Source organism: Dermacentor silvarum, chromosome 1 (genome assembly GCF_013339745.2).
Source record: "Dermacentor silvarum isolate Dsil-2018 chromosome 1, BIME_Dsil_1.4, whole genome shotgun sequence".
NCBI classification, from domain to species: domain Eukaryota; kingdom Metazoa; phylum Arthropoda; class Arachnida; order Ixodida; family Ixodidae; genus Dermacentor; species Dermacentor silvarum.
Window position 1 is genome coordinate 264,816,787 of NC_051154.1, and position 27,190 is coordinate 264,843,976.

The 27,190-nt window shown below is 48.7% G+C and overlaps 1 protein-coding gene across 4 annotated transcripts in view; it reads left to right on the forward strand.

Annotated features, from left to right (window-relative positions):
• Positions 1-27,190, forward strand: part of LOC119437137 (target of rapamycin complex 2 subunit MAPKAP1) — a 121,273-nt gene that overhangs the window by 54,084 nt on the left and 39,999 nt on the right. For all 4 annotated transcript variants that reach the window (XM_037704204.2, XM_037704201.2, XM_037704200.2 and 1 more), the window contains exons 4-8: positions 8,858-9,587; positions 13,344-13,450; positions 20,950-21,134; positions 22,718-22,884; positions 25,872-26,039. In XM_037704204.2, the coding sequence (XP_037560132.1) occupies positions 9,331-9,587; positions 13,344-13,450; positions 20,950-21,134; positions 22,718-22,884; positions 25,872-26,039 (884 nt within the window). In that variant the 5' untranslated portion in view covers positions 8,858-9,330. The remainder of the gene's footprint in view (positions 1-8,857; positions 9,588-13,343; positions 13,451-20,949; positions 21,135-22,717; positions 22,885-25,871; positions 26,040-27,190) is intronic.

The window sequence follows — 27,190 nt, forward strand, 5'->3', positions numbered from 1 at the left end:
TTTTCGGCCTCCAAAGCTGGCGCAATTAATTAGAGTTAGTTGGGAATCTTGAACACGCCTCGCTTGCTGTGTAGCAGGAGCTAGGCTTTGGTGACAACTCCTCTGAGCTTTGTGAGAATTCGGTGATGTTTCGGAGGGTAGACCTGGTCGTTCGTCGTTGTTGTTATTATCATCATCGTCAGGGTACGCGGCACTTCGGACGCCCACGCAGCAGTCTTGCAAAGTCTAGCTGCGACTACTATAGATGCAAAGTGAATCGAAATGTTTACCCTACGCCTGTAGTGTTATCTCTGTTGTTTATTTTTGTGTGCAGTTCACGAAAATGGAACACGTTTCTGTGTGTGGTTGCGGAAATTAGAACGCGAAAGCTTGAGGTGCTGTTTAGAATTATCGTGGTCGACTATTCGGCGGCAGATATTGTAATACGAGTTTTCCTGCTCTTCCTGTGTGATGTTGTGGGAAGTTTCTCCGAAGAGTAGCTTTGTTTCTTTTGTATAGTGTTGCCTTAACTATAATGGAGCCTCGAAAAGAAGAAGAAGAAAAAAAAGGACAGCTTGGTGTACATGTTGCGTATCGTTCTGCGAGCGAGGCGCGTACACGCGCTGCACGCAGCTTCCGGCATCAGCAGCGCACAAAGGAAGCCCACAGCCATGGAGATATTCCCCCACCACCACCACCGTTGCTGCCACTGAACTCGAACGAGCCACTAATGCAGAGCGTTGTCGCCCGAGTGCGTCGAAATGCTTTCAGGGGCAGCCCTCTTCCCGTTCGTTGTTCCATTCCTTCTTTTTTCGCCCCTCGCCTATGCATACGCTGTGGCGGTGTGTCTAGGTCCCGGGGGTCTCCTCGAGAATCGGGCGCGCTCCTCTCGCTGCTCCCCCGGGACGAGGGGATGGCTCGGCGCGCTTTCATTTTCTGCGCGCTTCTTGTTTTCTCCCTCGCTTGTCTCCTTCGCGAGGCGCGCATTGGGCAGGGTTCGGAATTGTGTGTGTGTGTGTGTGTGTGTGTGTGTGTGTGTGTGTGTGTGTGTGTGCGTGTGCGTGTGGTGTGTGTGTGTGTGTGTGTGTGTGTGTGTGTGTGTGTGTGTGCGCGCGCGCGCGCGGCCGGCACGTGGATGTTCGCTGTCGCGGTGAACACTGGCCAGGAAGGGCTTTTCCGTTCCGATCCTGAGGACGCGCCGCGGTGACTCGCGGCTCTCCTCCTCCTCCTCGTGTGTGCGTTTCGACGGAAAGCGAAATGCGAACACCTCCGCCCCGTCCGCGTCTCGCACGCCGCAGTGTCTAAGGAGCTCTCCGCCTGGGATAGAAACAAATCCGCTCTCGGTTCCTCGCCTGTCCCTCCCGTCCCCTTCCTGAAACGCGACACCACCGCCAGCCACGCATTGGGCACGTCTCTCCCTCTCACAAGCCGAGAAGCAGCTTTGGCAAATACTCCCCCCCCCCCCCCCCCCCCCCCTGTGTTGTAACTGTGCGAGCGAACGTGTTCATCCTGCGTTTGCTGTGCGGCTCTTAGCCTAAAGAGTTTTGCTACGGCTGTACGAGAAAGTAACTGTATAATGGGAAGTGTTCCGATTGGCGCGGGTTTACGCTAAGCATTCGCACCAGACGTTCCAAACCTTTCGCGTGGTCTGAATTGACGTGGGCGGTCTTTGCCGATGATGCTTTAGAGGCTGAGTATTTCAGCTGTGAGGTTACGAGGCGTGAATTGTGTAATCGCATGGTTCCGTAAAATGCTCCTCTACGGCAGCATCTCCACTCACCTTCATTTTCTTTTTCATTCCGTCAACGCTAGGATACGAATTAATATGTCAGCGCTCGTTCCACCGTGCACTTTAATTGCTATTCGCTCCTTTAGGCGCGGTGTCATTTAACAGGCAGTCACGGGGTTACACCTGCTCGCATCGTTCTTACAAGGTTCATGCTAGGGTCGTCTCAATTTAAACTTTTCATTAAACTTTTCGTCTCAACTTTACTATTCATTAAACTTTTATCTTGGACAGCAAGATAACGAAACCGTCGTGCAAAAAGATGGGTATCAGGTTTCTGCTTAAACGCTGCAGAGTTTTCTGCGTGGGAACTCACTGAAATAATTTACACCCATCGAGTGTAGTTTATCTATCCGTACATGTTCCACTCACCCTTACTAATGTTTCATAAACAGTTAGGCATGGCGGCACGTCAAAGTTATGCTGGCCTCTCACTTATGTTAAATATGAAACGGTGCTTTTCGTAACTTTGTAGAAGTTGTGCAGGTGGGAGGTTGATCTCCACGTCGGTGATGTTTCTGCTTGCTACGTGCTTCAGAGTAGTAAATATCCACATTTTGCTTACTATGGCATTCTATTTTTGATGGACTCCTTGTATGTAGAAGTGCCAGTAAGAACTGATATTGCTACAAGTGACGTGATGTGTGCATTGTTGCGATTTTCATTTGCGTTTCAGTGGCTGCAGTGATTCAGCATCTTATGTCGAGAGGCGGACTGTTCAAGGGGCAGCTCTTGGCACGTCAGATTCGAACTCGCAAGTTAGAATTAAGTAATGTTTGCTTTAAAACTGATTTGTTTCGCCGTTGTGGCGACGTAGCCAGTATGGCGTCTTGCTGCTATACGCGAGGTCGCGGGTTCGATTACCGCTCGTGGCGGCCGCATTTTGACGACAGCGGTTTGCAAAAAACTCTCCTGTATAACTCTTGGTACGCGTTAAACTACCTTACATTGTCAAACATTTGTTAGGAGTCCTTTCACTACGGCGTATCTCATATTTCTCATAGCATGTGGGTTGCTTTAGGACGTTAAACCTCATCAATCCAATTCAAAGCTAATTCGATTGTTATTTTTTTTTTAAATATTGCCCATGGACGTAAATACGCGAATATCGCTAACCGCCAATAAAAGAAAGCTTCTGTAAAGCATACTTCTCCGCACGCTCACTCGTTGTATGGGAATGCACGCTTTCTGAGGGCACAGCTGTCCGCAATCCGCACACTGTGAGGTATCGCTATGCTCGGCGGCAATGCTGTCTTTTTCAGTGTGTGCTGTGTGTGCGTGCGCGTGCGTGCTGTGTTGGGGAGTGGATAGGGAACTAACTTAGTGAATCGACCACCTAAAAGAGCAGTCGAGGTGTTACGTAAGAACAAGTACAAGTTTAGTTGCTCCAGTGGTGTATCTTCCGCGTGCGGCGTGCTGTGCCTTTTAGCATTGAGGTTAATTGGTTAACCAGTGGTGGAAGTTGGAGCCTGAGTATATCCATGTTATAGATAGGTTGCCCTAATCAGTTGTGTTCTTGAACATACGTCGTTTCGAAACGGATGCCTCGGAAGGCGGGGAATGGCTTATCTCATTTTGTCTGTTTACGTTAAAGTCTCGTTTTCCCTCAAAATGCACCCTCGGTCTCATTCAGCGATCTGTCACACCGTGCGGTACATTGTGTTCATAGTATCACAATGTGTCCAGATTGTTTAAGCGCATCGAAATGTGTTCATGCTTTGAAAGTTTTCGCGAATTCACTTTTGTTTGTAAGCTAGGGAAATGTTCTTTTCCGCGCTTTGTCGTCGCCTCGCAAGAAGAGCGGAAGAGCAGAATTCATGGACGTTATTTCTTTGATGTGCAAGTATAAAGAAGACGAAATTGTAGCCGGTTGTTGTTGTGTTGTGTGAGCTGGCCCGAGGGTTGTTTTCTTCCTTACGTTCATTTCTGTCGTTAGTTTGTTACTAGGGCGCGACCGTATAGTTATATAGGTAGATAAAGTGCGTTTCCGGTGCGTAAAAACGGGTCCCTCTCGTGCTGCATAGATCGTCCGCTTCGTTTCAAATGTTGAAAAAAAAAAAAAAAAGGTACGCCGCCTGTGAGTGACCCCCGCGCTGCCCCGCACGAAATGAGTGACGAGGCCCGTTCTCTTCCCGGCCATCCGATAGGCGGTATATTCGCGCACTCGTTCGAGAATCCCCGGGGGTGTCGTGTCCGCTCGCTCGCTCTCTCTGAGCGACGCCCTCTCGTAAATGGTGGACCAGCGCCGGCGGCGCTTATGGCGTTCGTTCGCTTCAAGATCTTCTGCGTGACTGAATGATGATCGCTCTCGAATAGCTCTCGGCGGTGTTCACTTCTCATCTTTGCCTTGTTCGGCGAAGTCGTCGACGATCAGCGCGCGCGGAAAACGCCACGACGGAAAAGCGGGAAACAACGAGGATATAGCGTATCGGAGCGTCGGCATTGTGTGTGTGTCGGCTAGCTGCCTGCGGAAGGACTTGGACAGGAGAGCGCAACGAGTTTTTAGCTGCGTGTATACAGTATATAGGACGGCGTTGGGAATGAGTGGCTGTTCAGAGCATTTGTTTCCGGTGGCGAGAGAGCGGGTACCTTTAAATTGCTCGACCAGCGATTGTGGAGGGGGACGCCGAAGTGCCGATGGGGTGGCTTCGTGTAGAGGAGGAGCAGGCGTCGTGGCTTTCGGCGCGAGTCGCGTTGCTGGAAATGTGTCGGCGCATGTACCACCTTCGTCCTGAGGCGGTGCATTGCGACGTTATTGCCCCGCGCTGAACCTTCATCGTCGCGTCTGATGGGCTCCGCCCCTTAAGTTGCAGACCACCGTGGAGTTCCTGCTGACTTGTGAGGAAGTACGGCTACGCACACTGTGAACACCCACCCGTCGAATCCGGATCCGCGGGCTCCGGCCCTGCGCAGTTTAAAGACGTCGCTTCGAATCTGGATGCTTGCCGACCTGAAAACAGGGAAAATGTTTCTATGAGGAGGGGTAGGGGAGGCATATTATGTCGGGGAATATATTCTTTTTTTGTTTTGTTTTAATTATACCGCTGCGAGAATTAATTTCTCGATACTTGCCTCTTTGGTGCGGTGGCACCGGATGAGTTTGCCGCCCCAGTGCGTGTGTTAATTCAAGGGACACTAAAGGAATAAGCCGGGCTAGATTGAAAGATGAGGCTTCATGTAATAACGATCTTGTCATTCGTAGCGAAAACCGAGCTTTCGTGAGCGAGAAAATGATGAAAATTGGAGTGGTGCTATACCTGTTGTGGGCTGGGGCACATCTCATGTGACGTCGCCGCTGGCTGATTCACAGGAAGCGGCATAGAGGGAGGTCGCGTGAAGATTACGTCAACATGTCCGTTTCTTACGCGGGGGGTTCTTGCAAATTTAGGAGCAGCAGCCAGCGGGACCTTCGGCTGCAATTTTCTACCCAACAAAGTGATATGTTAGCGCACGGAAAACGAATTATTCGTCTGTATAGACGAATAATTCATCGCTCTAGCTCGACTTAATATCTTGCTTTAGTGTCCCTTTAAATTTTAAACGAATAAATGTACATACGTTCCAGTGGCATCATTACAGGGCAAGCGCCGTGGGAGACCATCAGTTTACGCGACTCGAAAAATCGTCGTCCGTTGTGGCGATTTGTCGACACCATATAGTTTAATGCAATTACTGTGTCTATACGGAAGCTGCAAGCAGGGCAGTTCAGCCATCGTGGGAGTGATAGTTGATTTGCCTAAACTTCGTCCTTCTGGCTTTATAAACGGCTTCGTGACTTTGCAAACTGATCATTTTCAACAAAGCACTTCGTTTTTGAATGATTTCGTAAACATTGTTAAAATTGTCCGACGGCAGGATTCGAACACGGGACCTCTCGCACAGAAGCCCGATATTGAAACCATTACGCCGTGCACGCACGCATGGACAAGCGGAACCGCTGCAATTAGCAGTGATTATGCGTGTTCACAGAGTATCATTGCCTTCTGCATTAAAAAAAAAAGAAAATGTATAGATTGCTTTGAAATTTAGGCCAATGGGGGCAGATAAAACGTAATAAACGAAGTCACAAGAACGTCTGAAGCCCCAAGCAAGAAGATGAGACATCCATGTTCTAAACGTCATTCTCATGGTGTCTGAACGATCTATGCGCCACAGTTACCTCTAGTGATTATTGTAGGAAACTCTATGGTTGACACATGTCCACGTTGTTCCGCTCCGATTCCTAAATTAGGTGCACAAGAGATCCCCGGAAGCTCGGCGGTGTCTAGAGGCAAATCAGCTCACTGCGATCGACTGCTGATGTATATATAGATAGGCAATCCGCCTTCGCGCACTTGTATACCGCTTGTGATGGTCTGTCGTCGACAAATGGGCTTTCTCGAGATAAGAGGCGTACGCAGGTGGTGAAAACCCGCTGGCTTATAAAGAAAGAAAACGATGCGGGAAGCATCGCTTGGACTCCGGTTCTAGTGCTTTGACCGGGGACCCGTCCGTTTCGAGATCGGAGACGGAAAAAAATAAACGTTTGGCGTTAAATAGCTCCGTTTTTAAATGTTGCCACTAAAATAGAAACAAAGCATGAACCACTCGGTATATTCTAGCTTTATGTGCTCTTTGTCAGTGGTGTGGTCAGTCAGGACGTTCGAGTGAGCGGAAAGTCACATTGAAGAATGACTGGCCGACCACTATACTTTTGCGGACGCGTAATTCGTGGAATGCACGCACTCACGGCCGAAATGTGGAAAATATTTATATTTCGGCTTGCGTGCACTCGGCACGACTAAAGCGTAAAAGTGGCGAACAATGAATTTGCGCAGTGATCAAGCAGGCGTGGTGTGCCGATGTAGTCTTCACATACTCACGCACACTGTGATGTGGTTAAAACATACGTCGTTCGAAAGCAGTGGTTTTCGTGAAATATAAAGTAGAAATATGAAGCAGTGGTCCACGTGACTGGTACGTGTGCTCAGTGTTTGTGATAAATCTGGCGATACATATACAGTGGTGGAATATTCGCGGATGCACACAGTTGAACCGCCCATAAATCTGTTTCTAGGTATACGTCTGGTGAACTCGGCATCGTCTTTGCAAATATACGTTTAATAAAGTTAGTTTCACATCTTGCGGCGATTTGCAGTGAAGCAAGTCTTATACATCGACCGCGGAGCTAGTTGGTCGAGTGGGCTCTCCCTTTCCACCTCTCAGTGGAGGGTGTGCAGGCAGAGCGTGACCGTGAAGGTGACGTTGTTCCCTTCACGCAGCGTCACTGCATGTCCTGTTTGGATGTATCCCGTTTTATGCGCACTTGAGAGGGGAATGCGGCCCTGTATTGACCCTTTTCGCGGCGCTCCCGTGGGCGCTGCCATGTTTGATCGCGTGGTGACCCGTCCATTGCTTGCCTCAGCCGCCTCCGTTGCCTCCGCGTTTACAATGCAAGCGCGTGACGCCGGCGCGGCGCAGCAAACCGCTGTTTCGACGCGTATCGTAGACGGTGACTGCGTGCATGACACGAAGCTTTGGCCACAGCTTTAGAGGACATGTACGTGCTTTCAGAGCTCATTGCGCCTTGTCCAAACGGCGTGAGCAGCGTATACGGTGCTTGTACTAAAAGCGGGGCTAGAAATGTATTCCAAGCTGTCCAAACTTTCCGCTTATGAATTAAATCGAGATCAGTGTGCTCTGCGTTCTTTATTTGACAAACATTTGAACCAGCGGCTTGTCATATTTCTGACTCAGTAAAGTTCCTCGGTGCGGCCACTATCTGATTATTTTCAGCGTAATCACTCGCAGGTGTGCTCTGCTGCGATAAATTTGTTCTTGCTGTGCACAAAGCTTGGAATTTAAATGTTCGGTACTTTGCGGTAGCTCGTAGCAAAGACATATTATCGCTAGTCCCTCGCTTGCTCTGTGGACCGTCACGAAACATTCAGCTTCCAACATTCGTGTCTTGTCGGTGTAGTCGCCGTCACTCAAGCTTCGGCATATTGATTCAAGTGTGCGCCTATTCACTCGCACGTTGGCGATAGGGTGGGCGTAAGTTTTCGTGCGAGTAAGGGTGGATGTGTGTAGATAGCGTGCGGGAAACTTACTATGCCAGTAAGTGGCACTACTTCATTTTGTAACGAGTGGTACTCACTCCCAAGTGCCGACGTTCCAGAGTTGAAGTCCTTTCTTTAGAGGTTAGCTATACAGCGCAGGCGGATGAATTATATTTTTTTATCCTTGAGGAAAGCCGTGCATCGCGAAGGGCGGCAACACAGGCAGTCCTTATGTAGCAGCGGCGACACAGGTTGATTCCATTCATTAATATGTGAATCACTATTTTTGCAGCGAACTGCCGCACACGTCTTCCAATTATCGTTAGACATTTTGCAGTATGAATTGGGCACAGTGCATTAGCGCACACCCAGTTGAATTTTCGACAGCTGATCGCACAGTAGCAGGGTAGAAGCAGTAATGGTTTCGTATTCGTGCGCATTCGCTGAGGCAACGTATGGCGCGCGGCCGAAAGCGCCATCTCGTTCCTGTAGAGCAAACTGCTCCGCGAAAAGGGTCAATAGCTGTGAAAGAAGGAACGGTGCAGGTGTCCCTTAAAGGTGGACACAAGCTCGTTTCTAGCGCTCTTCTGGGCAGGTTTACAGGGTCTGATTGATACGCGGAAAAGAAATTACCCTTAGTGTGAGCACCGGTCACAAGCTCTGCGGTCGACCTGTGAATTCTCCGTCGAAACGCGTTTTCACAAATCTGGCCATGGCAGCTTCACTTCGATTGGGCGAGAGGTAGAAATAGCCGTATCCTTATGTTTTGGCGCGCCGCGCACATTAGAGGAACCCGAGAAGGGGAGAAACGTCAGAGAATACGTCGTTGCTTGGAGCCTACGGTGTGTATATAGCTTAGGATAAGCTTGATGGTCGGTTCACGTGCACCTACATGCGTTGGTGGTGCAGCTGGCTTGTCCCGGTATCATCGGGGAAGTCGCAGAGCAGTGAGCGCAGCCACAACTGTTCGTGGGAAGCTGTGTGGCATATGCCGAACCCCCCCCCCCCCCCCCCCCCTGCTCGTTGTGACCACTGGCTTCCCCCGCACACGCAGGTGTCCCGCGGAGACTCCTAGGCCCACGGCGCGCCGCCAAGGCGCGCTGTGTCCCGACTCCAAGATCCAGCGTAGCGGCGCTGGCAGACGGTGGCCTCTGGAAGGAGCAGCGGCATCGGCGACCCTGGGCCAGGAAAGGCAGGAGTGATTTCCTGCCACCCGCATCGGAACGGCGCCGCGTGTGTTGGCCTCCCCCGTTTGTAGAGACGGGCTTCGAGTATTTGGCCCCGGCTGCACTTGACTGCGCAACTATAGGGCGTGCTCCTACGCCGCCCCGCGAGAGCGCAACGTGTGGCCGGCGGCCTAGTAGGCAGACAAAAGGAGTGCAGTCGACGGCGTGCTACCAGTATAGTTTTCGTTTCTCCTGCTAAGTTATTACCTTGGCGAGTGTTTGGACTCCTGGCGTCCCTCTGACTCGGTGGCATCCGTGCGCTTGCGTGTAACGGTGTAAGGGAGAGAGAGGAGACGCCGTGATGGCTCTGTACGACGACGTGCGATTTGTGCTATCGCACGTGCGCCACTCGTTCGTGACGTGCGATGACACCGGCCTGTGCGAACTGGCCTTGCTGAGCGACGCCGACGTGCGCGCCGCCTGGCCTCAGCCGGCGGCCTCCCAGGTGACCACCGACCTAGCGGCCGAAGCCGAACAACTGCAGCTGCAGCAGCAACAAGAAATGAGCCAGTCCTACGACATCGTCTCCGAGATGGAGTTCATCGGCGCTCACCGCAGGTAACGCTGCCCGTGAGAGAAAGCGCGTGGCACGGAGTCCGCAAGCTCAGTAACAAACTCTTAATGACACGTCCTACAAGTTTGCTTTCCGCGGACTCCGATACAGAGAGCAGCTCAAACGAAGGCTCGCTGACGTGATGGCGCTGAAGTGACGCGCTTCGCTGTCCGCCTCTTGGCACGGACCGGTACTGTCCCACAATAAAGAAGTACAAGGGTCCGCCGCAGGACGATGATGTTGTGCTTGTTAATAGAGTTTTAGAAATAGCAGGCTGCGTACACCGGGCAGAGTTTGGATTCCTCGCATGTGCAGTGCCGCGGGCGTTTTTTTTTTTTTTTCCCCTTTTTTTTTTCTTTTTTTCTTGGGTGCGCAAGCCGCTTGCGCTCGCTGTTTATGAAACTGGCTATCGCCAAATTAGAATCACATGCTTTATATTTCTTGAATTTTTCCAAGAAAGGTGCAGAAGCTAGGTATAGCAATATCTGACAGAGGCCTCTGTACCGGTTATACAAAAATATAATATTTTACATACATAGTCAGAAGTTCGCAGCATGTGGCAATGCACTTGAACACCTTCTCAATTGCAGCAAGTGGTTTTGTTCGCGGCAAGTATGGTAAGCAGAATAAGTGCAGCGTGATGAAGCCGAAACGACGGAGATATAGTGGTGCATTGGGAGCACGAACGGAAATTCAGTGTTGTGGAAATTACTTACTAAAATGCACTACTCAGCTCTTAGTGTTACAGAATCGTTGATGTTCCTTTATTGTTTTGCTAGCCGCGGGCAAATGACAGCAGCTCGGGCGTTTCACACTGCATCAAGGAAGCGCACCGCTACCAGGCGTATAGCGGTAGTCGTGGTATATGCCGGAAGCATCAGTCGCATGCATGCGTTTGTTGGAGCACCTGCTATGTTTGGGCAGTAGAGCTATCGAAACCGGCGTTTTCGTGAACCCCTTCAACCACGCACGCGCCTGTCTGGGCGTGATGAAGACAAATTTCGACCATGAAAGACTTAGTAAATTTGAAAGGGACACTAAAAAGAAAGAATGAAACACTCTAAACTTATAAGGTATTCCTTGAAAGCGCTATTTTACTTAATTTTGCAGTAATAGATTGAATATTAGAAGGGCAAATAAAGATTACATATGTGTTTTTAATTTCGCGCCGAAACCTCAGCGTTGGCACGTCATTGTGACGCCGCGGATTTCAAGGTATTTTCTCGTATTTTGGCCGTTGTAGCGCAGCTAAAGTTCTCCAAACGTGCCAAGTTCAGTCTGTGGCTCATTTAGAAATTGGTATAGTCGATATTTGCCGGCTAAAGCTAAACTAGGCCCAAGCACGCGCCGTCCAAAATCATGACGTCACGGCTGGCTGGTGCGGGAATTGCAAGGCGGGGTCGCCACCTGTCTCTGCGCGTTTTTCTGCCTTGCCAGGCCTCTTGCCACGGTAAGAATGGCTTGTGTTGTATCCTATAGAAGGGTAATTTACTACTACAGGTGTAATAATCATTTCTCTTTAGTGTCCATATAACGTTCCAGCTCTCGCGCCATGGACCATCGGATTGTGAATAATGCTCCCGTGTGGAAGCCGAAATGTTAACCGACAATTTTGTGGTCGGTGTATTTCTTCGTTCATCGTGTTCCGCCCGTCACGCTCGGTTGGCACTTCACCTTACAATGAACTCTACTGCTTTGCTTCCTCTCATCGGTCGTGTAAGCATTAAACTATACTTGCTACCCCTGAGAGAACAGGGAACGTGATAACCCCTTCAAAATGCGCTACTGTGACCAGGCCAATAAGGCACCGGCGGCCCGCAGTTTTATCATTTGCTAATTACGCCCCTTCGCAAAACGTTGGTTAACATTTACAGAAGCCGCACTTTGTGTTTGGCGTTTTTATCGATCTGCATCACTGAACGTGTGCCACTATAGGCTGCGTGTGCTTTGATTCTGACCCAAAGCACGCGAAAGCCGTGGGTCAGATGCGCAAAGGACTTGAAACTGCCGGAAGCGAAACGTGCACTGGTTTGACTTCGCGGCGAATGACGGCACGACCGGTGCACTTATATTGCTGAGAAGGGTGTACGTATTGGACTGCCGTCTCGTTAGCTCTTCAGTGTCGCACAGAAACGATTCTGCGTTGCTTTCTCTAGTCTGACGACAACGTTTACGTGATTGTCTCTGTGCGACGCATTATGTCACGCCAGAGAAGGCTAGAAGCTCCCCGTATAATATATACGCCTCGGCTCGGTCCACGCCCCCTCTGACCTACTCGCCGCCATTTCGCAGTACAGTATGCGTTTTACGTGACGAAGAGATGCGCATGAGACTGAGAAAAAAAAAAGTTGAAGTTCTGGAATACCAGCGTTCAGACGCAATACACAGAAAAGAATGAGACACACAATGCGCTGTACGCATTTTCACATACTCAGCGCACATTTTCTGTGTATTTCGTCTGGGCACTGGTCTTACAGAATTTGAACTATGCTACACCAACCGGCCCAAGTTTCTAACCTACTGGGAAATATATATATATATATATATATATATATATATATATATATATATATATATATATATATATATATATATATACTCCGTTCCACACATAGCCGTCAACGTTGTGGAGGCTAGAGAGACTTCTTGCGGTGGCTTCGTTCGCACTTGGATGTTCGATGTTTTTTGACCGCAATTGTGCGCAACCGTTTTTTATATAGGCTCAGTATTGAATGAAACAAGTGTTAACCCCTAGAAACAAACACACTGTTGTATACGGCTGGTAATGCGTTGTTTTAGATCATTTTTATTTTGGGATTTTTTTTTATTTGCAACCCGTCACGGAGGAGCCTCACGTACATGCTCGCGCGAGCGAACGCTGTTGGCGCGCAGCGAAGCATGGACGGAACGCGCGGAGTGATAACTTTTCTTGACCGAACTTCTTGCGTAGCTTCTCCACAGCGTTGACTGCTATATGTATGGAACGGAGTATGTGAGGCACGCCCAACCTGCAGTTAAGGTGCGCGCATCCACTCTTGTGTCCGTAAACACCACAGTGCACTTCTCGCCAGAAGGCTTAGAATATGGAGAAAATCGCGTCGGGGCCACCATTTCCATAATCGTTTGCTAGCGATAATACCGTCAAGAGCGAATTCTGCATACTACCGGTGCCGCGAAAAGGCCCGAATTGTCTGTCTGAAATTGAGTGGCGCGTTGCGGACCTCACTATTTCAAATTGCATGTTCAAGCTGCGAACGAAATTAAAACCATTCGGCCATGGCACCTATGCGGAAGAGACTTTCGCTGTTGACGGCCTTGAATAGCGGAAGGCGTCAATAACCGTGGCGAGAGCGTAATAAGTGTCAGGGACGCAGTCGGCTTTCCTTCACTTGGTGGTTGCCTCGTCAGTAATTTTGTAACCAGGCGCTTTCGGGCCTGATACTTTCTCTCTCCGTTATCATTGATTTACCCGCCTGTTTATTGTGATTGGAAGAACGATGCTGTTGTAACCGGCTATAGCCGCCTGTATATATCAACCCGCAGCCGGGACTCGAGCGAAACCAAGAATATTGACGCAGTGCTAGCTGGGCTCTGCGTGTGCGATGCGCCTTTCTTTTTTGTACGTGTTTTGGGCCTACGTTTCTTGGTGCGCGGGCCTTCCATCGAAACTTGGAGCAGAACGTTTGCAGATCACAAGTTGCCCAGCTGCCGCCCGACATTGTGTGCATCTCTCTCTCCCTTGCCGATGGTACAAACAACAGGCGCTCCAACACGGCCCAGCGGCTGGAGCGACTCAAGAAGGAGCGTCGGTTGCAAGGGAAGCTGCGTCACGTCGTGTGGAAGGACCAGCCTGCCAAAGAACTCACCGGTCAGTCTCTCTCTACCCTCCCCATGCTGACCCTGCTCGCCATTTCAGCTCGCCGTGCGACTGTGAGAAGACGGACGTCCATTTGCATGCTTTCGTGCACCTCTGTGACTACTGGACGCGTTCCCTTAGCTTTGTCCCGACTTCGAGCACAGTGGTTTGCAGTAACGGTCCGGCTGACACTCGCTTCTCTCGCGAGACCTTCAGACGCCGTGCAGCAGTTCTTTAACGAGGCAAGATGGCCGGTAGACACCCAAGTTCTGTTAATCGAGTGTATTCAGCCCGGAGGCGCTGTCCTGCTCTTTTTTGACGAGGCTTCAGTGTGTCAAGTGGGTACAGGGGTTTCTGTCTCGATCGTTTTGGCTTGGCCCGATTGCCTCGCTCGCGTTATTGCGTATGTGCTGAAAGTTTCCGGATGCGGGGGTTCAGCGGGAGCTGCGAGACAGGCGAATCGGAGAGAACTCGAGTTACGGCTAGAAGCGCGGCATCGCTGTTCGCTGCTGCTTCGATGTTTTGGTTGCTGTGTTCTGCAGTAACACGTACTTAATTTTGTTCCGAACATTCTGCGCGCAACCTTCCCGTCCGGTGAATCGCAGTTGTTTACTTCTCATGATCCATGGTCGACGACGAGCTCTGTTGCGTGTATCCCAATTAGCTGCTTTGCCCGGAAGCACGCGGCCTCGCGGTCTTTTTTGTCAGCCTGTCTTTCGCGTCTTTCGTGGTCAGTCCCGCGTCACTTTTCAGAACTCGCTTGACGCCGTCAAAAACTTTTCTCCCGCGTCGCTCGGTCTTCGTCCCTCGCTTGCTACCGTGTCTGTCTCCCTCTGCGGCCTGAGCGCGCATTATCTTGTTCTCGCCCGATTTAATCACTTTGACGCACTCCCCCTCCTCATCCGCCGCCGTTCGTGATCGTTAGTTTGTTCTTTTCGCACAGCCTTGTCCTTTTGGCGAGGCGCGTCGAAAGAATTTCCGCTCCTTTTAACGCGTCGTGCCGTGTTTGTTCCTGGGAGCTGACTGCGTTCACCGCAATGTCGCGTAATGGGTTATCTTTACGGAATGGCGCCCCCCCCCCTCCTCCCCCTTTCCCGATTGAGTCGTCGGCCTGCAATAACTTTTTCTTTTTATTTTCTTTGTGGGATAGGATGTGGGGGTAGAGAAAAAGAGAAAATCAAGCGCTGGGTGGGGTTTGTCTCTCTGTGTTTGCTGTGCTGCGTTTGCGCGTTATGGCAGGGTTGGGTGCTGGATCGAGTCAAGACAAGTTCTGTGGCAGCGCTTTCTGAACAAAGTTTCGAACCCGCTGGATGGCCGTTAGTTTTATTTTTGGACAGTGTCTGGTGGAGGGGAGAGTACGTAGTAGATGCGTGAACCGATGTCTTTTCGAACAGGTCAGCTTAGATTAGCTTTCTCCATTATGCCTTTGTTTCATTTTCTTCTCTATCTTTACACGAAAACCGGCAAGCTTGGGCTCCCGCCGTTCCTGTTTCTCAGTCGTTATGCTTACCATTCAAACAAACAAAACAGTAAAATTTAAGGAAGAAAATATATGTGGTGCAATAGCTATACGTTGGTGCTGAAATCGATTGCAATCGGGCTGAAATTTAAAACGTAGAATCGGCTTTTGGTGAGGTCTCCCGAGCGCATAGGCTTTTAGTCAAACATCCATGTCTGTAATGGGATTAATATGTCATTGCTGGTACACATTTGAATTGGCGTGCTCGTTTAGTTGATACACTCGAAACTGCCTATAGTCGGTGATAACCTAAGAATTACACGCTTATATGTACACTGTCCAACTAAAACGAAAGTAATAGACGCGCCATCCATTGAGATTCACTTGTTTACTTGATCGTCAAGCGGTTTCGCGTGTTTCAAACAACCGTTTTCTCCGTACAGATTGGTCATTGTGTCACTGGTTTCAGGATGAAACCTGAACGTCTAGGCATATTTTATAGGGCATCCTGGTGTCACTGCTCAGCCAAAGGTAATATTTTAGTTTGAAACAACTAGCTTCTATTTTCTAATTAGCCTAGCATTTACGTTAGTCGACCAACGTCATTAACCTGTGAGCGGGCTCCAGCTGGTTCAGCTCTGTCTCAGAGGTGAAGAGTAGGTGCACTGCTTTTTTGTGGCTGGAGCTTCTATGTAATTCTTAGGTTATCACCGACTATAGAAGCAAACTGTCATTCTTGAACTAAGTTAATCAGTTTAAATAAACGTTTCAACAACAACATGCATCTACGCGTGGCGTCCGCGCAGTATATGTAACAAGTTATTTATTATTATTATTATTATTAGTAGTAGTAGTAGTAGAAGTAGTAGTAGCAGTAGTAGTAGTGAAAAGCCAGAACTAGACGCTGTAAAGTGAAAGTGCTTCTAGAAACGGCGAATGAAGAGAAGACAGATGAATTCAGTAATGATAATAAATTAGTCTTCAGTCGCGATTGAAAAGAGCTGAGTGAGATATGATTTTCTGTGCCTGTCATGGCTGTGACTCAGCTGTTACAGCGCTGTGCACGAGTTCGATAAAACTAAAGATAAAAAAAAAAAGCACGGTAGGTGTGCAGGAATCGAACTAGTAAAGTCGCGTTTGCAGTGCGTCCGATTTCAGCTCTTTGAAACCGCACGAACATGGCCCGAACGAGCATGTGGGCTCACGAACACCCTTACGCTTCATTTTTCGTTTGTTTTTGTGATTAATGCTGTGAAAACTGCAACTGTGGAACAACATTTTGGTCGTTTCGAGGCGCGCTGTTACGCCGAGCTGAAAGCGTGGCGTCTTTTGAACTTTGAAAAGTTCCTATATAGAACATTCCAGTCTACGCATTATATACTTTCTTCGTAAATGGTATATCTCTCTGCGCTAAAGTGCCGCCCCAAGACTCACATACGTAAATATTCGCAAGCAATTTGGAACTGGTTCTCAGTCGCAAAAAAAAAAAAACGCATAAAAAAAAACCAAATCCAAATTTTTCCAAATTCAAAAACCAAACCTCCAATCGTCTTTTAGTAATCTCTATTGCGGACATGTATACTTTCCCCCTGCTATCGATGAGACCAAAGGAGCCTGAACCGACAGCTGGGTCTTCACATTCTAATAAAACATGTTCCATCGTTTCCCTAGCTCTGCCGCAGTAAGCACATGCTTCTTTCTTCCTTGGTGTGCCTCGCTTTATAAGTGCGCCTTCTAAGGCATCCTAACCTCGCTTCGAAAAGTAAAGAGCTTCCCTTTGAGTCATCATAAGTTTTCTTTCCCAATTTTTTTTTTCCTCTTATGTAGTTATTCATAGCAATCTTGTTTCCCATTGCCGCCACCCAGGAGACTGTCTCGGCCTCTTTGGCTTTGCGTTTGACGTTCTTTTTGTAGCCATGTTGCTTACTACACCGGCGGCGTACTGGCTGGTAAACTTGCTAGTTCTTTTCCTCTATTATGAGCCAATGTTTTTCCTGTACTATACATGTACACTAAAACACTGTTTGCGCGCTCCAGCGGCTTTCTTCTAAGCACGGAAAGAAGAGCCACGCAAACTGAAAATGCTTCGCAAACGAAAGTACCGTTTTAAACGGGCTCACAAGCCTTGTATTGACGTATAGTTTGCGCAAAGTTAAGGAATGATAAGTTTATTAATTAATCGGTACTAACTACTCGATATAATAAGAGCCCAAAAATACTGGAGGCTTCTTCGGGCGTTGCTAAATACATGCACTTGATTTCATCTGCACAGAAGTCTTCCAGCACCGAAGTCTTCGCTTTATTAAAGAAAATTATGGGTTAATCAAGCAGCGCCAGAGGAGACAAGGCAACTCGTAAACGTAGCCTTGCATGGTCACATCCAGCCGGTTTCGTACCACGTATTAACGCTCATGTCGCCAGCACAGTCCACAGCACGCACCGCGCGCGGTTCTAGGCAAGTGTCTTGACCTCCGGACAACCATTGTATACGTGTTCTTCGTCCGTCGCTCTAGCTTTCGCGGTTGGTATAGGCCGTGTTCGCTCGCATCGAACTCGAAGCTAGTTCGCGTTGCACTAAGCCTTTTTCACTGAAACCGTCAACCGAATCGTCAGAGGCCGGCTCAGCTTGCCACAGTATCTGTGTCAGCGGGTAACTATCGCACGTCATCCCGGGGTAGGCTTTCTGTCGGGGAGTTTTCGTCCCATGGCAGGCTTTGGAGGCGCTCGACTTTCCACGACGATTGGCAATGTCGTCTCTCGATGGTGGCACCCTGGGCAGGGAGGGGTGGGTTATCCGTAACCGCGTGCTCCTCCGGGCTGTGTCCCCATCCACGGCCATATTTGTCTGCTCCTTCTCCTCGCGCACGCGTCTGCCCCTGTTTTGCTGTATTGTGCGCCCGTGCGGAAAGTGGGGGCGGGTTGAGACTTTTTTTTTTTTTCCTCCCCCGCTTGTGCACCGCTGCATGCTGGCCGAGCCTTTCTCGCTTGCTTTCGTCGCTCGGTGGCTATGATGCGCCGCCGGCGCGCGAAGCGGAGATGAGGTTGGTAGGGGGGTGAGGCGTCCGCGGTGCTCCTCCGGCCCTCTCTGGTTGGCTGCGGCCGGGCGTTAGTGTATCCTTGGCAGGCTAATTGACTGGCGGCCGGATAGCTGGCTGCCGGCACGCACCCGAGCCGCCGGTAATTACGGCCGAGCCACGGCGGCGACGGGAAACGAGAGACGACGAGCGTCTCGCGTTGCGCTGACAAATGGCGCCAATTTGGACACCCTCACGGTACCCCCCCCCCCCCTCCTTCCTCGTTTCTGCCCCAAAGAAACGGGAGCTCAGCACCTCCCCCCTCGCCCTCTATATTCCTTTTCGCACGGTGTCCAAGCGCCCTGCTTTTCTGTCCCGTTGCGCTTTGGTTCATTGGTGCCTTCTTTCTGTGGCCGCCTGCGCGATTCTTTGGTGTTCGCTACTGCTGCTACGCATGTGCCGCGTTGGCCACCGGAGAACGCGCTTCAGCCACCCTGAGACTCCAGGAGAGTTGGAGGGGAGGGGGGGGGGGGGGGCGCTCGCGCTTTCGTTGCCCGCGATAAATAAGGTGCCAGCAGCCGCTGCGGCTCCTGTGTCGCGTGTATACGGCGCGCGTGATGTTGCTTTTCCCGCAGGGGTCCTATGCCGCGTAGGAAAGCCAAGCTCAGTTCATTGCGCATTTTGCTTCGTTTTTTCGTCGCTACCGTGCGAGAACTTCGCGCACTAGATAGGCAGAGGGCAAAAAAAAAAAAAAACGTATTTATTATGGTCCGGCGCAGTAAGAGTCTATTCATTACTTTGGCTGCCAAATAACTGCGTTGGCAATGGGAGCCATGCTTGTTGGTGCGTCGTTACGACTTGCCGTCTTCATTCGGCAGTGCCGAAGACGTCAGAGATAGAGAAGTAAGACGGAGAAGAAAAGGCGTTTCCTTCCTCGCCCCGGCCAAAGAGGTCGTGTTGTAATACCGGACAGCTCCGTACCTCTAAGTTGAAGGCAAAGTTCAGTAGAGCACGGTCCGTGCTTGGCGAAAAGGAAGCAGTTTCACAAATGAACTATCCACATAAGAGCAGCCGATGTCCCCAGCCTCCTCACATGTGTATGTCATCGTGTATTGTCAGTGAGAGGAGAGAGAAAGAGTGTCTACGTGTTTGGCGCGTGCGAGAGACTTCGCGCTGAGCCCTGCTCCCTCAAGGGCTGCAGAAGATAGCGCCAACCTTTCCTCTCCCAAATGAACCACTTAGTAGTAGCGAGAGAGAGAAGGCGTTGAGCGTCGCAGTTGTATTGCTGGTGCGAAAGTGGGTCCAACTAAGCCCCCGACACGTGATTAGTCCGAACATAAAAGCTAGCTTCCTGGATGCTGTGCATCTCTTTGACGAGCAGTTATAGATGTGCTGTTCGCTAGTTCGTTCCTGAGCTGCCTCAGAAGTCGGCACCTGCCGGTCAGAATCGCGCCGCCGCGATCAGGCAGGTATTCGTTCAGTCACTGGTTTAAATGCACACACGCACAGGCATGCACCTAACCCCTTCCCCCCATTGAAGATGCTAACACCCTCCTACCCCAACTCTCATCCTGAAAAAATTGTCAATACCGTCCCATTTACAGACAGGCAGCCACTGCGAGCACATGTGCGCTTTGTGTGCCTCGCTCACTGCTCGATTTTTCAGTCGCGCGACCGCAGTCACAGAACAGCTGAACCAATCGGATGTGAAGAAACAGGACGTCCGTATACACCGACGCTTATTTTGCGCGGCGATGACATTTCAAGCAGACGTGAACGGCATATCGTGAGACATTTCGGTTTAGCGACTCATCGGTCGCATTTGTCAGTGTGAACATCGCTCGTATTGAGTAGCTTTCTGGTCGCCAGTCGCAATCGGTCGCGCGACCTCGCCTAGTCGCAAGTGTGAATGGGCCCTTTATTCGTGGCTTGGTCCCTAGGGACATTGATTGAGGAGGTACGGAACGAATGCGATTCATATGACCAAGCGATGTCTGTACACACGCGTTAAAACTGTCACAGTAAAGCCTTGCTGTGGAGCGAAAAGACGCGCGTTCATCTAGCTGCCGGTTTCTGAAGATGGTGAACTGCTAAAAAATTTCTGGGACTATTTGATTTCTGAACCAAAGGAGATTGCCTTAAAAGCTGAGGGCTCTGTTGAATTCTTTGCCGTCGATGTAGCCGTCGCTTCTGACGTATTCATGCAAGGTTGTCACACACCTCACTGAAGTATAAAGTGAAGTTTAGCCACGAGAAGCTCACGCTTGTAGGATGCATGAAGGAGTCATGAGATACTTATAAAACAGATTTGACGCGTCCGAGCGTTGATGCACGAGCGAGGGGAGCATATATGCTGGCGTATGCTGCCTGTTGCAACACCAATCCAAGGCAATGACAAGTGCGTGTCGTCCGCGGTGACATGACTCAAAAGGTGTCGATTTCTTTACAACGGAATGATGGCGTCATCTGTCATTGCCGGGCGTTTTTTGTCGTAGCAGTGGCAGATGGCACCGCCGTTTCGTTGCAGTGACATCGCGAGCTGCCTTTGTGTGACCTTCACCTCTCGATATCGAGAACGGATCTCAAGAAGACCGCCGAGATAACGCCCAAATTTGCTGCCAAGATGAGATACCGTTTAGACTCGTATAACGGCCGTGCCCACAATTTGGCAGCCGTAAATTTGGGGGAAAATTTTCCAACGGAGAAGCAATCGCGTTCATTGCCCCGGTGCGCATCGGCAAATTTTCGCGCGCTGCGTACTTCCGCTTGCCGCTAGCGGCCTTTACTCGGGAGCGAACCACAAGGTTCGGTCCTGTGCATGGGCCTCACCTCGTCAGAATTGCGAAAAAAAAAAAAAAAAGTGCTGGCCCTTACACGAGCATAGCGAAAGTCTACACCACCATTTCTATGGTTGACGTTGGCCAGCTTACCTACCCCAGCCCGGTACATTGGGGTATTAGGCACGCTTGGGGTAATCTATGTTGTGCCCTCGACTGCCGATTCTGATGAGGAAATACTCCCACCTTCCGCCACTGCAGCCTCAGAAGTGGACGCGTACTTCCCCCGCAAGGACGCTGACGCGGCCCCCCGCCGTTCCTGCAAGTGGTCTTCCCCCGCAGACAGCGAGGCTACACAGAGAAGTTCGGCGCTTGCGCGACAGCTGGAGCAGTTTCCCGTGGCGCCGAACAACCCGTTCAACGAGTACACGCGCTTCGACGGCAAGGTGAGCTCACGTGCGCCAAAAAATAATAATAACCGGCTTGCCGTCATTTGCTCTTCAAACATAGCTGGGACCATGTGTAATTTTAAGGTGGAATAACGCAACATGAATGTTTGTTATGCAAAGCAAGATTTGTTTCACCAAATAGTGTTGTAAATTATTGGAAATTTAAAATAAACTTACTTTTCAGGCACCCTCACTGTGTATTTGTTTTACTGGGGCATCGTTACAATAGCAGTGATGTGCGACCAGAAAATTAGCTTTCACTTTTCAAAAGTCACTTACTTGGCTATCATGAAACATTGTTTTTATCCTTGTACATGACAGTGATCAGTCACCAAATCAAGTTCACAGAGCATCTTGTTGGAACCTTCCATAAATGTGATGACTTCTTGTGGTGGGTAAATTATCTTGCATAATCTCAGGTGGGCGAAAAAATTTCAAGATTAATGGTCATTAGTAAGAAAAGTTACAGCCATATTGCAAAGTTATAATCAATTTATCTTTCCAAAGCTTGGGTTATGTAGTAAACTCTTAACATTGCTGCAGTTAAAAAAGGAAAGGCCTCAGGCAAGCAGACAAATTGCTTCTCTTGTGATGCCTAACACCTAAATGGGAATGGTCTCCTTGTATGTTGGGAGCAAGGAAGTTATTTAAGATATGTCTGGAGCAGAGGTCATGTCCCAGAAAGATAGCTGCAGATGTCATCTCGCCTTGGCACTTGGTCATAGGGAACTATAGAAAGCATCCACTGCATGCCACATTAAAAGAGTCACAATGCACAAGTATAATTTTTCAAAGGAGATTTTTTTTTTCGTATCTGGAAATATAGTAATAATAAAGAGCCAGCAAAACTTCATATCTCCATCAACTGCAAAGCAACACTCCAAAAAGGTCTTGATTATGTAAAAAATTAAACTGCTCTCAAATGAAATATACCCTCTGGTTTCCTGGGGGTATAGTGAATTTGTGTGCATATTAGAGCAGTATAGATTCAGAGTAGTATTACAATGAACTTCGAACAACCTCCTCCTCTTTTTTTTTCTGACTTTTTTTTTTAGCATTATGGCTTTAGAACGGTTGCAAAGTTCGTGTCATCTGCAGTCATGGGATTATACAAGTGGTGCAGGGCTTTGTTGCAGCATGAGCAGAATTGCACACGCATATTTGTTGCAGAAACTTGGAGGTTGCAAAAAAGCTTGAGAAGGAGTTAAAGATCAGACAACGAGCGATGGAACGAAAAATGTTAGGCGTTATATAACCTTAAGAGACATTGGTGTTGATTAGAAGGCAAATGGGAGTAGCCAATATTTCATATGACATTAGGAGGAAAAAATGGAGCTGGGCAGGCCATGTAATCCATTGGGCAGGTAACCGGCAGTCTATTAGAGTTATAGATTGGGTACCAAGAAAATGGAAGCATAGTCAATAATGCCAGAGAATTAGGGGTTGTGATAAAATTGGGAAATTTACAGGCATAAAATTGGGTCAGTTGGCACAAGAGAGGGGTAATTGGAGATTGCTGGGGAGAGTCCTTCGTCCTGCAGTGGAAATAAATAGGCTGATGATGATGATTTGTTTCCCAGGTGAGCGAGCCAGCGCACCGTCGGATCAACATCTTCATGAGCATGCTGCCTCCAGAGGAGCGGGGCTTCCCCATAGTGGTGTCGGCGCTGCCTGGTGCCCGAATCCAGGACCTCATAGGCCTTGTTTGTTGGCACTACACCAACGAGGGGCGTTCACCGAAGCTCAGGTACACCTCTCCTTGCCCCCACTTCCTTGTGCTGGTCGAGGGAGTTTCTCTTTTATGGCAGTGGCCTGTCTAGCTTCCATACTCCTTGAAAGTACTCCCTTCATCAAGATGAAAGGGATTGTGCAAATTGCTTTTGAGAAGCTGTAGTAGCTAGATACACACATCCCGTTTATAGTGTTCAATTTGATAAAAATTTAACGGAAATGATACCTGTTACATATTAACATATTACATATTAACATATTACATATTAACAGGTTCAAATCCACAGATCACAAGTAATCATTGTTTAAAAACGGATTCAGTGCTTGCTGTCATATTGTTCATGCCCATACCTGCATTCTTATACCTTTCATGTCATGCCATTTCTATGCATACACTTGCAGGAAAAACCTCTTGCCTACTATGCTGCCTGGGGAGGGGGGGAGTAAAAGAAGTTGCAGCTTTTGCATACCACCTAAAATTGATGCCTGCAGTGTATGCTTGAACCTGTGAATGCTGCTGTGGGTCTCCAAATTTCAGATAATGCTTCTAGGGTACGACGATAATCAGTTTTTGTGCCAGTACTGTGGTCCATAGACCCTCTTTCACTTTGGGCGTATGCCACAAACACTGTCAGTTGTACGCGGTCTGTTCGAAAGGTATCCGACCTTATTATTATTATTTTTTTTTTTTCAAACACCTGATGGATATGAAACAAGCGGGCTTGCATCAGCCGACCTTGAACCTTCGTGCGCATGCGCAAATTTTTCCCCGCCTGCCGATATCGTCAGTCGCTGGGACGCAGCATGTGAGTGAGGTAGTGCGCAGTGCTCTCGTCGATTTTTTCAAGGAAAATGACGGAGCCACTGGAGCAGCGCTACTGCATCAAATATTGCCAGAAACTGGGCGACAGCAAAGTGCAAACCATTCGGAAGATTCATACGGCTTTCGGTGACGATGCTATGAGCAGCACATGAGCAGCACACAGATTGAGGAGTGGTACAATCGGTTTAAAGACGGCCGCACATCGGTGGAGACCGAGCCATGCTCTGGTCAGCCATCAACATGCCAAAATGACCAGGTCATTGCCAAAATGAACGCTGCGGTGATGCGGGACCATCGTGTGACTATCCGAGAAATTGCGGAAGAGGTGGGCATCAGCACTTTTTCTGCACATTCCATTATGACCGAAGATTTGGCCATGAAGAGAGTTGCAGCGAAATTTGTGCTGAAGCTGCTCACGGTGGAGCAAAAGCAACTTCGTGTTGAAGTCTCACAAGACATGCTAGACTCCCACGGTGTGGTACACCACGAGTACGCACCACAGGGTCAAACAATTCCCAAAGAATACTACAGGGATGTCCTCCGTCGTAAATGTGATGCTGTGCAGCTCAAGAGACCGGAGTTGTGGTCAACAGGAAATTGGCACATTCATCAAGACAATGCTCCTGCACATTCCTCGCACTTGATTCAGACTTTTTTGGCGAAAAACCAGACTCCTGTAGTTCAACAGGCTCCTTACTCTCCTGATATGGCCCCCTGCGACTTCTGGCTGTTTTCCAAAATCAAGAGGCCATTGAAAGGAGCGTGATTTCAGACAAGAGAGGACATTATGGCTGCAACGACAGCTGAGCTAAACTCCATTCTGAAAGAGGGCCTTCTTGGAATGCTTCCAACAATGGCAGCACCGCTGGGAGAAGTGTGTGGAGTCCCAAGGAGACTACTTTGAGGGTGATTAGGTTTCCAACGCTCCAGTTATGCCAGTTTTTTTTTCTTCGACCAAAGGTCCGATACTTTTCTAACAGACCTCATATGCCACAAACATATCATCCCATGCCAATGGTGTTGTGCAAATAAGCAATGTTTTCTAAGCCACTTTGACTCAAATTATGTTAGCAATAATGTATAATCAAGCTGGAAACACTGTAGCTGTTTCATATACCTGATCGCATAAGCAAACAAGATTATTTACCACGAAAATCAAGAACCGGAGAGTCGGGTACATGGTATGTGCCTATGCTGCCTTTGTCTAGCAGTCAACAGGGTGTGTTGCTTGACCACTGTGGTTAGTGGTGGCAAAGACATATTCAAGGTAGTGGGGTTGTAAATTTGCTTGACGCTTTTTCAATGAGCCATCCATCCAGGGCTGCCACATCCACGATCACCTGTGTATCAAGTGTTGAATCGCAGAGGTTGATGAACACTAAGTACCACTGTCACATTTCAAATATCTCTGCAGTAGTGCAGCTACAGACACTGCAAAGGGTTTAAGTCATTGTGATATTTGTTCGTGAAACTCATCCTGAATTATTCTGATCGTGGCAGCTGTTCTTTCTTGGTTTACTTTTTGTATTTTTGTTTACCTCTGTATCCTAAGCGCCAGTACAACATTGCAGAGGGGGTGGAGGGGGCGTAAACATTTTACAAAAGAAGAATACAGGTAACTACTACACATCATGAAACAAGCGTCAAACGACAAAACTCGTTAAACAAAGCAAGTAAGACAATCATCAAAGCAGAGAAAAAAAATGCATGATGTGGCGACAGTGTTTTGTTGTTCATTATTTCATGTTGTAATCATGCATTGTAGAATAGGAGTAATGGAAACCACGTGGTTACCTTTTCAATTCATCACTACAGTGACCCCTTTCTAATGGGAGTGCAATGCAGAAACGCTCGTGCACTTTGCTTTAGGTACAATGAAAGAATCAAGGGTTGTCAAAATTAAGCTGGAGCTCTTCACTACAGGATCTCTCATAGCCCCTGTGTTGTTTTGGTACTTTAAACAGTGTCATTCATTCACTCAGACATATAGAATCATCTTTAGTGTCCCTTTAAGCAATCATGCCTGAACCAGGTGGGTTTGTGACCTTGTCCACAAATATCAAAAGGCAGGGGAAATGTAATCTGACTGGCATTAGAGTGACGTTGTGTGGCTTAGCTTGGTGCTGATCTCTCTGGTTCTCTGACATTTTGTGTGTTCTCCACATGTGTGCACCATGCAGGCCAAGCGTGTCTCAGTACTGCTTGAGGATTGCGGAAGAAAGTGGGGAAATCGATGAAGACTTCCCTCCACTGGACCCCAGGGAACCTGTTACAAAGTTTGAGTTCCCATACCTGGCCTTGGCAGAGGTGGAGAGAGAAGATTTTCCCGCGGGACCCCTGCTCACCTTGTGAGTTACCTCGCCAACGCACTGGTGCAGCCACCAAACTTTTAAGCTCATGGTCCTTTGCACCATCACCTGAGCGTGTACTGTTGCATTCAATATGAACTGCAACGCGCAAGCTGTGGCTCAAGCGCTCCCCTGGTCGAGTGGGTGGTGCTATTGAGAAAAAAGTGGAGAGGGTTTTGCAATTCCAGCAATACATATACCCTATTGCTTTCTGTCGTCCGCTTTGTTAATCGTAGCAATGATCAATACACTAGCTCTCAGAGCACCACAGACGTCCTTAGCCTTTGGCGCAGCATGCTTCGGCATGGCACACCGCTGCTCCAGCTTCGCAACTATTTTTGTTTTTCTTTTTCTCTCTCTCTTATTTCTTTGATGAAGTGACAGTTGCCTGGCGGGCCAGTGTATTATCGCTCCGTGAGGAAATTAGACCATGGAAGCACAGGGGTATGCACATTGCTGGAATTGCAGTGCCCTCTACATTTTTTCTGAGAGCACCGGACATTAGCACCACGAACTCCATCGGGAGAGCGCCCCGGCCACGGCTCGCGGGTTGCAACTCATACTGAACGTGATAGTGCAGCATAGATGACTTATAACGTAAGTCGCAGGATTCTCAAACACCTGCTACCCCGCCTTTTTACCAAAAACGCACTTTTCAAAGACTGCAAATGTGCAGAACATGTGGACCAAGTATCCGCGCATATACAAGAATTGAAGCATGCAACCAGGATGTTTGCATCCATTTAAATTTACAAACATAGAAAGGTTAACGTCCATGGACCTGCGGTCTTCGCATGAAGCAGACAAAGTAACACAGAAAAAAAAGACTACGTTGACCAAAGTAAGTCGCCAACAAATTTTTCAGACCGGCTCAGTTATTCAGAATTCCCCCGGCAGCCGCATTATAACCGGTTTTTCGTCTCGCATGGCTGCACTATAAGCTATAAGTGGTATGCGTATGCGTGGAGTTCTATGGGAGGGTAAATGGGAGTCAGGAAAGAGCGCGTTATAGGCAGTTCTGCAGTACTATAAGCGGTTACTTTATAAGTGGTCTAGAGCTGTACATCACATGGCTAATGCTAATCAACTGTGTGCTTACTTAATCCATGGTGAACATCCCACAGCGCAAAAAAGATATACAGTGTAGACCG